This window comes from Elgaria multicarinata, chromosome 7 (genome assembly GCF_023053635.1).
Source record: "Elgaria multicarinata webbii isolate HBS135686 ecotype San Diego chromosome 7, rElgMul1.1.pri, whole genome shotgun sequence".
NCBI classification, from domain to species: domain Eukaryota; kingdom Metazoa; phylum Chordata; class Lepidosauria; order Squamata; family Anguidae; genus Elgaria; species Elgaria multicarinata.
The window spans coordinates 82,046,246-82,059,617 of record NC_086177.1 but is presented as its reverse complement, the minus strand read 5'-3'; the positions used below and the strand labels follow the sequence as shown (position 1 = coordinate 82,059,617).

At 40.3% G+C, this 13,372-nt stretch overlaps 1 protein-coding gene across 1 annotated transcript in view; it reads left to right on the top strand.

Annotated features, from left to right (window-relative positions):
- Nucleotides 1-13,372, top strand: part of MMP16 (matrix metallopeptidase 16) — a 205,171-nt gene that overhangs the window by 87,900 nt on the left and 103,899 nt on the right. The window contains exon 2 of the mRNA XM_063130914.1: nt 838-986. Within this exon, the coding sequence (XP_062986984.1) occupies nt 838-986 (149 nt within the window). The remainder of the gene's footprint in view (nt 1-837; nt 987-13,372) is intronic.

The window sequence follows — 13,372 nt, the reverse complement described above, 5'->3', positions numbered from 1 at the left end:
CATCGCCACCCGGAAATAGAAAGCCATTTTGAGCCAGAGAGGTTTTCCCCATTTTTGTACTTTGAACTGCCATCCTGCCCTCGATATTTCACAAATCTTCTTGAAACGCGCAGGGTATGTAAAACCAGCATTTCTTTCTGGCAGGTCTCCGTTTCAGAAAGATTGGTGAAACATTTTCCATTTTATGAACGTCAGAATGACCCACCCCCAATTTTGGCCTTAACATGGTGGAATGCTCTTTTCACCGATCACCTATAACACAGGGAAACACTCCCGTGTTTCCCTGTAATTTTAGCATACTCTCGTTTGTGACCAAAGCTGATGTTTTATACCAAAACGTTTCACATTTTATAATCTGTTTATATATCCATATGTTTAAAATTTTAAAAGCTATAAAGATCTATAAACTGGATAAACTACCAGTCGTCATTAGTTTCATTTTTGGAGTGCCAGGACAGTTTGCTTGAGTTCTAAACCATTGTATGTTTTTCTCAAAAATCCATCCAACAGGCATTATAAATACAGGTAGCACTCCCTTCCAATTGGTATTTCTGGACAGTACCCATTCCTATCGGTCAGGTTTGCAGAAGAACATTTCTTTTATGCCGACCATCTAAAAATGCACTGTGCCATCTCAGCATGTACACCCCACTGGAATAATTGCAACATAAGCACTTAATTGCATTCTTAACTCTCCTTGATTTCAACAGGATTTTAGCAAACTTAATGTATTCTGGATTACATATCTTATATTTGAATTAAAGGCTTAATTGGATGACTACTTGGCAATCATAGATTGTAAATCCTTTCTAATACAAATTCTGCTTGTCGTTGTAGGTGTGGTTACAAAAGTACGGCTATCTTCCACCAACTGACCCCAGAATGTCGGTGTTGCGCACTGCAGAGACAATGAAATCTGCGATAGCTGCTATGCAGCAGTTCTATGGCATTAACATGACAGGAAAAGTGGACAGGAATACAATCGAGTAAGTAAATGTTGTAGGGCCACTCTTTCCTTTTTAAATTCCAGCTAACTAAATATCTCAGCAGCTCTAAATGTTCTGTCAGTCTGAATACGAGCTAGAATGCTTTTTCTTTTTAATCATCTACCAGAAAATAAGGGAACCTAAGAACTATAGGATGCAAGTAAACTACAGTAAGAGTCCATTTCATAAGAAAAGAGAAAGGAAAGGTATGGAAAAAGTTTTTGAAAGTCAACGTTAACCACCCCACCCCAATCATGTTTGTCTTGAAATGAATATAAAGTCGGAATTAGCAAATAGAGACAGACTGGAAATGAAGATATTGGTCATGTAGAAAAGTCTGTTTGGTATTCAAAACAATGTACCGTATTTTCCGGCATATAAGACGACTGGGCGTATAAGAGGACCCCCAACTTTTCCAGTTAAAATATTGAGTTTGGGATATACTCGCCGTATAAGACTCCTCCTCTTCCAACGCACACCAAATAAAAATTAAAAAAACATCAGATTTGATTTCAATCCTATTACCTTCTTCTCTGCCTCTCAGATCTCACACACACGCATGCGCGCGCGCGCACACACAGAACATAGACCTCCGTCAGGAGTTGCTCGCCCCCCCTCGCTCTCCTCCTTCCTTCCCTCCCTCTCTCTCTCTCTCTCTCTCTCTCTCTCTCTCTCTCTCTCTCTCTCACACACACACACACACACACACACACACGCGCGCACACACACACAGAACACAGACCTCCGTCAGGAGTTGCTCGCCCCCCCTCGCTCTCCTCCTTCCTTCCCTCCCTCGCGCTCTCTCTCTCTCACACACACACACACACACACACACACACGCGCGCACACACACACAGAACACAGACCTCCGTCAGGAGTTGCTCGCCCTCCCTCGCTCTCCTCCTTCCTTCCCTCCCTCGCGCTCTCTCACTCGCTTTCTCTCTCTCTCACACACACACACGCACACACACACAGAACACAGACCTCCGTCAGGAGTTGCTCGCCCCCCCCTCGCTCTCCTCCTTCCTTCCCTCCCTCGCGCTCTCTCGCTCGCTCGCTCGCTTTCTCTCTCTCTCTCTCACACACACACACGCACACACACACAGAACTCAGGAGCTCGCGCTCCCTTTGCCTGCCTCAACCCCCCCCCCCCCCCGACACCCTCAGAACCCAAACAGTAAGTTTGGAAGTTACAGCACCCGCCCTAGACACCCGGCGTATAAGACGACCCCCGACTTTTGAGAAGATTTTCCTGGGTTAAAAAGTCGTCCTATACGCCGGAAAATACGGTATGTTTGAGATACGTAAAATTTTGCTGCATTATTAACTAGGGTGATTATGAGGCACTGTACAAACAACAAAACTATAAATGAAACAACTGCGGAGGAATTTGTAAATGTAGGCACTTATTTCTGGCCTCCACCAACCTCTCTCTCCTTAGTCTCTACCAGACTGAAAGGATTTTTGAGAGGGGCTGGGTTAGTCCAACCTTCCCTCTCTTGGTGCCCTCCAGGTGTGTTGGACTACAAAGTACATCATTCCCAGACAGGCTTCCTGAGGTTTACAAGACTTATACTCCCAACACAGCTGGAATTCACCAGGAAGGGGAAGGCTTGAGTTATTCACTCCCTAGCAGGCTTTGGAGATATTCAGAAGCAATGAGAGAGTGTCTTACTATTTGGGTCCATAATCAAGTGCAAAGTGAGACTCAACCTTCCCATGAATTCTCTGTGCATACCAGAGAACTCAGGGGAGGGCTTTGAGATGCCTGGTTATGTGACATAATGTATTTACATATAATATATATATATGGTAATATTGTCACTGTCAATTATATAGAGTGAATTCGGTAAGTGGGTTAAGGGGAGGGGGAGAGAGTGAATCGAATGTTGTTGACTGATTGGTGGAGAGTATGAGGTGACAGTGTTTTAAATATGAATGTCTGTAGTTAGTGAGTTAGTTAGTGTCGGAAAGTGCCAGGACGAGTTGTTTGTTATTTTGGAGTTAGAGGTTGAGGAAGGAGTTGAGAATAGGGTAGGAATATTATTATTATTATTATTATTAATAATAATAATAATAATAATAATAATAATAATATACAATAACTTCAGTGCTTTATTGAACATTCACAAATACATCTTTTCTACTGTTTTAAAGTGTTATTAATAAATAATAATTTATTTTGTTCATCAATGTTCAGTATGGCATCTATCATTCAAGATAGTCAATATGAGACAAAAGGTATAGTATTGGAAATATTTGATGGCAGAGGTATTGAAAGCCATCAAAGTCTTTTAGGAGAAGCAGTATTTCCTTGATCGGGGCTTGAAAATGTATATGGGGCAAGATTTGAAGTGAAAGGATAACCCCCCTGTTACCCACCACAAACCAATAGCCTCAGGGAAGGGATCCCTGTGGGAGGAATATGACAGGCTTCTATCAGTCACTCCTACCAGACATGACGCAAAAACACTCCTTCAATTCTGTGCAGTGTGCACAGAAGGTTGAAACGGCATTCTGCTGTCAAAAGCTCATTCATGTTTGCTTAACTGAAAACCTTGTCTCTAATCTAAACCCTGCCTAATAAATCCTGAATTATGTTGCTGAAATCTAGACTTCTAAGAGGGCAGCTAATCGATTCTGATTCTAAAACTAAGGTGATGCCTGTTGCTGGATTCTCTAAATTCCTAAAGTTCAGGGATGTCTGACCCATTCACCTTCCCTAAGGGCACCCACAAGGCCTTCTTGCCTTTATTGGTTTTCTGTGGAATAATGCATGAGCAAGTGGAATGAAATGATTTTTCCAATCCGAGATTGGCATCAGCAGTTTCAGGAGTGTGCTTTCTGAACTGCTATGTGAGTTGGAGAAGAAGCAAAATTTCCTGCCCTCACCATCATTTAACAGCCCCCTCCCACCAAACAAATTACAAAAGGGAATCCGTTTTGGAGACAGGAAAGGAAAGGAAATGCACTTTTTTCCTGAGTTTTGAAATAGGATATGGAACTATTTTACTTTAATGAATCACAGGATGCTTTCTAAGATGTCTTTGTATATTCTGCCTGTTATATGTTTTTATGGTTTAAAATTTTATATACTATTTTTAATGTTTTAATTTTTTGTAAACCGCCCAGAGAGCTTCGGCTGTGGGGCAGTATAGAAATGTAATAAATAATAATGATGATGATAATAATAATAATTCCTTCTTTTCATTTCTCCTCTTTTCTGCTCTGAATCACTTTCTGATAACATGTGGGTATTTTATATGTACATCTTAATTGCATTTTTAACGTTTTAACACTAAAACATTAGGGAGCGAAACACAATTTGCATTTTGAATGCCACATTTTTGTCAGACATGGATTCAGCCAGAACTCTTGCTGATCATGTTGTGCTGGAGACTTTCAGCTTTTACGACCTGAGGAAGTGAACAAGCTACTTTGAGAGAGGTGGGCATCAACTTCACAGTCATGCGGTTATTGGAGTTGCTGAGAGGCTTTGGCATCCCAGCAGAACTTGCTCTTTGGATCCTTGCCTTTCCTGGCTAATAAAATCTGCCAGATCTGGGCTGGTTGTGTGGCCCCTAGAAGTGATAATTGCTTCCTTTAAGATTAGAGGAATAGTGTCAGCTACCTTTAAACTGAAACTGGAGCTCCAGTAACAAGGCTGACTCAGAGGTGGGCTACTTCCAGAAGTTGGGGAGCTGCATTAATCCCCAGATCCCACCAGGAGCTGTACCCCTTTCCTTGGTGTGCCACCGAATATGCTGCTGAAATTCAGTGACACTGCAGCAGTGGGAAAAGGGAGCTGTTTTTCTTTAGAGTAGCCCCATTTGGCTGCCACACCACTGAAAGTTTGTGGCAAACTGCAAACTGATGTTTTTAAAAGGAGGCTTCCCCCCTCAATTTTGGCAGCAGGGGCACAGGGCAGGATGGGGGTGCCGTAAAGGCCGGGGGTGGGGAGTGCATGGAGTCTGCAGGCTGCTTGTTGCCTACACCTGCTTTAACATTTCATCATTTCTAGTCCTTATGGAATTGTATATACCTGCGTCCTTCAAGCCCCCTAAACAAAACAATGTCATACAATTTGATCAGTTGTCTCCAAGCTTTTCAGCTTGATTTAATGTGTGGAAACCTAAGAAATTGTAACAAATGAAAAGAGAGTAGTGAAAACATTTTACAACCATCTGGTATGCATTTTTATCAAGGCAATATTAATTTTAAAAATGTGTGCCTCAGTTAGGAAGATAACCATAAGATATTATCAATTATGCCTTGGCTAGAGTACTGATAATGCTAGGAGTAAACCTGTACTCTATTAGAAAGCTACAGTATGTTTAACCAGTAAACATCTATTTCTTTTAACTCTATTTTTTTCTCATGAAATGTAATGCTTATAAAGCTTTTCTACAAATCTGCATTTGAGGGCCTGGATCCTTGTCATACTGGATTCAGCATACTGTGTGTTTATAGTTTTTATATCAGGGGCAGGTGAGGTGTAGTGGAAGCTTTTGAATTATTATTACTATTATTATTATTATTATTAATATTAATAATAATAATAATAATAATAATTTCCTTTTTGCCAGGTTAAGACTTTCCTCTTTGCCCAGACATATGGCGGCACATCCTAATTACCCACATGTTTAGTTTTTAATCGGTTTTTAATCCTTTATGTGTGTATGTTCTGTGTTTTAGAGTTTTAAATTTTGTATACTTGTTTTTACCTCAATTTTAGAATTTCTGTAAACCGCCCAGAGAGCCCTGGCTATGGGAGTGGTATATAAGTGTAATAAATAATAAATAAATAAATAAATAAATTTCTTTCCCGCCTCTCCACTTGGATCGAGGCGGGGAACAACGGTGAATATAAAACACATAAAAACTGATTAAAAACATAGTATACATGATTAAAACATCCTTAAAACATCCTAAAATGGCTAATAGAGACAGGCTCCACTGGAATTTCTGTGTATGATGCCACCAACTTGAGGGATGTTTTTGCCAGATGAACTTTGTGCATGATCCCAAGGGGTCTGACGTCGTGTAATGAGAAGTCTGTATTCCTCTTATTTTGTGCCTAATTAAAATCTACTAAATTAAAGAGGTAAATCCATTCTTATCAATGGACTTTGAAAATGGGAAATGACATAGATTTGAACAATGCAGGGGAACCTGAAAGGAAGCAAAACTTTAATTTAGCAATCCAGCATTTTTCATACTTAGATCTAATCCTGCCCTATCTGTGGGGCTTTCTTAATTTTTCTTTATTCTTCTTCAGCCTATGTTTTTGTATCCCTTTTTAACGGCTTTTTAAAATTATTGGAACATTTGCAGCGGAGAATATTTTTGCAAAAGGAACACCTATCTGCATAAAATCTGAATACACTGATGGATATGCACATTTAGAAGGAATGACTTGGATCTATTTAAATTTCACAGGAGGCAATGCTGGACTATTAATTTCTCTTCCAAATAATCACAGACCAATTCAGTTCCTCAATTAATTTGCACCATGACCCAGATCATCCCAAACAAATGGAAAAACCTTGTGATGAACTCAATGTGCAAGGGAAGACTTCTTGGAGAAGGTGTTAAATCATGTGGAAAGGGAAGAATTTACTCTTCTTTCCCCAGCTGCAACTACCCTCTTGGAAATTGCCCTCTCCATGGTAATTAGCTACCTAGGGAGGCTGTGGGCTTTCCCACACTAGAGGCATTCAAGATGCAGCTGGACAACCATCTGTCAGGGATGCTTTAAGGTGGATTCCTGCATTGAGCAGGGGGTTGGACTCGATGGCCTTATAGGCCCTTTCCAACTCTACTATTCTATGATTCTATGACTATAACAATTTCACAGACTGTGAAAGGAAGACTGCTTTGAACTGGGGTTTAACATTCAATTTTAAATAGTTTTGCTTCTATATGTGAAAACAGCACATATTTGGCTGTTGTAGCATTTGCTATGCTTCAGTCTTCCTAAGCGCTTTTTCTGCTGATGTGGTTTTAGGATCTGGCTGTGTGTAAGAAAGGGATGGGAGGGAGAAAGAGAGAAATTTAAAGAACATAAAGAATGAAGATAGCTGTGCTGCTCTGAGTGAAAATGCAAAATCCAGGAGGGTGGGGAAATCCAAAATCCAAGGTATTGCCTAACTATGGATTCTGAATTTGTTTATGTGGGTTTTGTAAAGAACTGTTTTTCTTGGTTATGCAGTGCGCTAATATCAATGTTAGGTACTGTACCAGCCTGGTGCCCTCCAAGTGTTTTGGATTAAAACTCTCATAGTCCCTGACCGTTGGCTATGCTAGCTGGGATTTATGTCAGTTGTTGTCTAAAACATCAGGGAACACCACTTAGCCCACCCCTGAGCTAGATAATGCTATGTCATAATAAAAGATCATGAAAGGTTATTAACCACCTTTGTAACCTTATATCTACAATTACAAACTCAGGACAAAGCCATCAGTGTATTGGGCATTTTAGGGATGAGGGTCTTTCACTTTCGCATTTGGTCAGACATTATGGAAAATTTAAAGTACTATGGCTAATCGGCATGAAAAAGAAAGGTCTCCCTGTACTAATCCCAAATTCTCTGTGAGGATTCTGAAATATTTAGAATAGCACCAAAACATTATTCCAAATATTTCCAGTAAGGTAAGAAAAGAGTATTATGTTGGCAATACATGCATACGAAAAAAGAATTCTCCTAAGAACAATGAAAAGCCTTTACTCTTGCTTAAAACAAACAGTAGTGAATGTCTGGTACAATTTGATGGATGATGCTTCGACCAGTGCAATTGAATGACAAGCAAACACACAGGAAGCTTGCAAGAGACAACCATTCTTTACTCTTAAGGATAACTGAAGTTGATTTTAAAAAGTTGCTTGGATTAGAAATAGTTCTAGTAATATGAAAGCATATTGAATGACACTTGAATATTGATTGCCTACCTGTGGATTCTGTCTTCTACACTAAATCCTTCTCTTGAGCACAAAACCCTTTACAATAAGAACAGTATTCTCTTCCCAACAAATCAAAACTTTGTCAAAAGCTTGACAAAGTCTGGGAGCTCTTTTAAACCCAGGCTTTGAAGCACAGGGTTGAAAATGGGCCATTTGGATTATTTACAGCTAGTATATGTATTATCTAAGGGAGCAAATGTTATTGTTCAACACAGATTGTCACTGATTTAGTTCGAAGAAGTCTTGTCCAGGCAGCAGCTTTCTGCTCTCCCATTTAGGTATTGAAACATATGACTCAGAAGACAGGAATGATGCTAGAGAAAAGTGAATTCCCTTTGTGTGCCCTGTGGCACACATTGGCTGTTAACTGGGCAGACTGAACAGTGCATACCAGTCTTTTTGGCCATGCATACTAGAAGAGACCAATATGGTCAGAAACATCCCAGTTTCATGTTTCCATTCTACACAGGGAAAACAATTGTATGGCGCCTAAACAGTGTCTGTGGGGGACATAGGATAGTTTGGATTCCTGGATCTGAGGTCAGTGCTCCGACCTCGGACCCAGGAATCCAAGCTTCCCTTTCCCCTTGCAGCTGGTCTGGAAAGAAGCATGTCGAGTGCCTCTCCAAAGTTGCAAATGTGACCTTGGAGGGAAGGTAAAGGGGTGTTCCCATGGGAGGGGAGGAGAAACAGGAGGCCCGCTTATGAGGAATATTCCAGCCTACTCCCTTCCTTATGGATAAGCTAGAGGGGTGAAAAAGCCTGTCTAGCTGAAATGCAGAGTGGGAGGAACATAGAAGCAAAGATTGCCTCCGCTGCATCTCTCGCTCTGCATTGGATGGCCATAAGCCTCTGAGTTCATAGGATTGCGCTCTTTGTGACTTAATGCAGATGTAACATAGGTTGCTCACTTAACGGAAGTTAGGAAATTGGGACTCGCCCATGGGATCATTGAATTGCTCTCCCTGCTTCTTGCCTTTACCGGGAAGGATTGGCAGAAGCTTTAATAGCACTTAAGCCTAATGAAGTTTCGTACTGTATGTGGACTGGAAGAAAAGTTAAAACCTGGGTTTCCAGTTTTAGTTAACCCTTGCTTAGTCAAATTAGGCCAAACAAACATTCTAGTAGTTAGGCGTAGTTTAACTCTGTGTGATAGGATAAGTTGTGTAAGTGTGATTGGCCGTGATTTGGATCAGGACCATGGCAGTCAGAGGGTGTTAAACCTTCCCCCCCCCCACACACACACTCATTTCCCCCCTCAAATTTCACCCTTCTCATGAGGGGAGACGGTTAAAAATAGGGAAAATTGTCCATTGGAATCATTTTTAGCCTCCCCTCATGGGAGGTGGAATTTCTGGGGGGAAATGATTGGGGGGGGGGAATATTTAACACTCCCCGCCTTGATTGCCATGGTCCCAATCTGAATTGGGGCTGCAGACACTTAACATCAGCGTAGGGAAACCTTTAGTTTGGGCCTTCACCACAGTTAATGTTATTTCCAGTGTCACCACAGTTAAAGTGAGATCAGGACTTGTTCAAGACATCTTGCTGCTTGAGTAAAAGGACGAGATGATTCCTCCACCAGTTCCATATGGAAAAGCCAACCAAACTAGCAATTTTATCTTACTTCAACTCTGGCAACAGGACAATGTTCCTCACAACGCCTGGAGAGGCAGGCTAGCTGTGTGAGGGTGGGTGGCGGTGGCAAGGCAGGTCCCATGGCACACATGGCTCTGTCCTGACACCTTTCTCCATCTCTCAGCAACTGCCATGTCAGGTGGCTTCTTCACTCTGCCAAACGGGAGGATGGGAAATACATTACACAGCTTTAGTTTTAATATGCTGGAGTTCACATTAAGGACCTTACACACATGAGGATTAAGGTGCTGTTTGCATATCCGGTGTATTTAACACAAATGCAGATCCTTCTTATTTTGCTAGGCTTTTCATTGACTTTCATTGCAACCTGCCTGTGGCTTGTTTTAATGCTTTCTGGGTTTTATAATGCAGTTGTTGTTTTTAATGTTTTTAACTGCTTTTTGAAGGCGAAAAGGAGGAAAAGGTTCTATAAAGGTTTTATAAATAAATGCACTCTGCAGTTGGGAGAGGGTGGCTGGGGAAGACGGTTGCAGGTGCAAAAGCATCTTGGATATCTTCTTTAGAGTTCTGGCTGAAACCCGGAGTGGATTCACCGTGCCATTGACATTGGAGCCACCAGCCTCAGCTCCTCTTTATTACATCTGCACTGAGCCTAAACATTGGTTGAATGAGTCTGAATGTTGTATGCTGCCTGAAAGGCATCCTATAAATATTCTAAATTAATCAATCAACCAATCAGATAATTACTTAAAAATTACTTTAAAATGCACACCTACAACATTTTGGAAGGATTTCTTACTGTGTTCCAGTGACAGGTTTTTCATGTGTAATATTTGTGTGTAGAGGATTTCTAACACAGGATAATAGTTCTGTTTTTGCTTTATCCCTTGCTTCTATCGTTTGATGTAGTGATATCACCTTAAGGTGAGAGCATCTGTCTTTTGTTATTTGATTACTTTAATGTGTTTTGAGTGCTGCTTCTCAGTGTAATATATGTATAGTTTAAATGCATGGAAATTGCATGCTATCCTAACATTTGCTCAAGCTCCTGGCAGATTGTGGTTATGTATGTTTGGTTTTAAAGATAACTCGTAACTCGTGCCTCTCTTTTTTTAACTAGCTGCAAATCAGAGTCATATTTGTGCAAGCAGAGGGAAAGGTTTAAGATTATATAGAGACTGCAAGAAAAAGCGCCAATTCTGTCTCATCTGAGCTATATATTCTTCAGTGATCGCAAATGTCTAGTTTCAGTGGATGTGACCTGTAGTTAACATATAAAAATAATTCCATTTTTGTAACAGTGTGTTTCTGCACCTTCAAAATGTTCAAATTGCTTTTGCTTAGAATTGGACATCTAAATATATATGAGGATTTAAATTAGTGGATTTAAAAGGTCAGTTAAAGCCAGTTCATTAATTCGCTTCTTACTCAGAGCTTTAGGTGCCAAAAGGATGGCTTCTAGGTTTTGACAGATGTGCTTATGCAGCATTATAGAGATAACCGTCAAGCCAAAGTTGGAGCTAGAAGTGGTTACACAATAGACTAAATATCACAAGGCCATGACCTCTTTTATGTACTTGAATTGTTCATGTACAGCACCGGGGTGGGGGAATCACCATAAGGCAATTGCTCATATTACACTCCTTGTACCTATCCAAACATAAGCCTTCTGTTGAGAAGTTGCAAGGCCTGTTTAAATTCATTGCCAGTCTCTTAATAGTCCATTCCATATGATAGGGCTGTTGTATTTCTATGCACTTAGGGTCCACCCTATGAAGTCATTACTTCATGGGCATGGCTTCATTCTGAAAATAGGAAGTCTCAGACCATTGGTCCATCTACCCCAGGACTAGCTATTCTTGATTGGCAGTGGTTTTCCAAGGCCTCAGGTAAGGGCCTCTCCTAGCCCTGCTTGCTGAGAGCCTTTTTTGATTGGTGCTCTGGGAATGAACCTTGGACTTTGTGCATTCAAAGCATGTGTTCTATCATTACTGAATTGTGGTCCTTTTCTTGCATAGGACTCTTCTACTCCTGAGATGGGGGCTGCTTGCTTGGGTGGGGAAGGCACTCCTGTTTGATTTGAAAGGAGTTGGTTTTCCTTCAAACCTGCAAGAAGACACTATCCTTTTTTCTTTTGTTCTTTCAAGTATATGGGACATTGCAAATAAAATAAATGTTTGTAAGAAGTGTCAAAGAAGAAGCTCCGTGCTTCATTTAAATATTTAGTAAACTTACTCCATGAGATTGTCTGTTTGTGGAGTGAACAATTAGAATGCACACCTAATATTTCCGGAATTTGATTGAACCCTTGCATTGCTATTACTGTAAATCTGCTATCAATTGTTTGTTGAAGAAAGGATCTGTTTTCTTTAGCACATGAATGGTTTCTTTGGAACATTCATTTTAAATTGGAAGCCTGCTCTTATCACAGTAAGCATACACGGTTTCCATTGTGACAACTCCAAAAGACTTTTCTTTATCTCTCTCCCTTGTATTGAGCTCAAAGCTTCTGTTGGACAAGAGAAAAGATAGTCTCCTCTGTATTTTGGATACCTATTCAGAGCTCAAAAGTATTGTGTCAGCTTCATAATACTATGGGCCACAATCCTGAGAGCTCATTCATGTATATTCAGGGGCTTGTCCACACACAAGAAGTTGTATATTACCAGCTGGGCTTATGACATGCTTTCTTTGATAAGCACGCTATCTTTTGCTTTTTTTTGTGGTCTGCATTGTAGCATGATGGGCTGCTGTTTGTTTGCTTCTTAATTTTAATTGTGTTCTTTTTTTGTGGGTGGGGTGAGGGACTCAAAGCACCCATTGGATGTTTGTAGCTTGTTTTGTAATTCTCTGCGTTGTAGCCTGGGAACATGAATCGTCAGATGGGTCCATTGATTCATATTATTTGAAGAGGATATTTAAATGTAAACATCTGACTAAAAGTTTATCTCATAAGCTAGTCTGACTCTTTCTAATTATTGTAGGTTCAATTAATGCTGTGACCCTCCCGCTGCCCCCAATAACACCTTATTATTATTATTATTTATTTATATAGCACCATCAATGTACATGGTGCTGTACAGAGTAAAACAGTAAATAGCAAGACTCTGCCGCATAGGCTTACAATCTATAACATAAGGATTAAGCAGGATAATGTTTGTAATTTAAAATAATTGGAAGAACATTATTTTGCTAAAAAACAAAAAACAGTGACACCTGATTTTCTCTCATTAGGTCCTTTGTATTTAAACCACACCTAAAAGGTTTGTTCATCCAGATCAGGTTATGCCACAAATGGAGGACCAGTTTCCATACCAACATTTTACAGCTTTCTGGTCATTCACACCAGAATCAAATACAGATAGATCAAGCAAGTAAGCCTTTCCACATGACAATAGAGCAACAAAGACAAGAACACCCAGAAACACCTGTTGACTGAAATCTGGTCTAATGTGGTGTAATGGTTAGAGTGTTGGACTGGGACTCAGCTTTGAAGCTCACTAGGTGACTTTAGGCCTGCTATTGATTCTCAGCCTAACCTACCTCACACGGTTTTGGTGAGAGCAAGATGAAAAGGATTAGGACAATGTGAGCTGCCTTGCATTCCTTGCAAGAGCAAAAAGACCAGGATATAAACATAATATTATTATTTTTAAAAAAAACACAAAATAAAATAAAACCGCAATACTACTGAAATTCTCTGAATCAGTTGGATCATGTATGCTGCCTTGGGCTCCTTGCAGGAAAGGTGGGCTATAAAGGTAATAAATAAAGTAACAGATCCTGCAAGTTAAATCAGAACTCGTCCAGTATTCACTGAATCTTT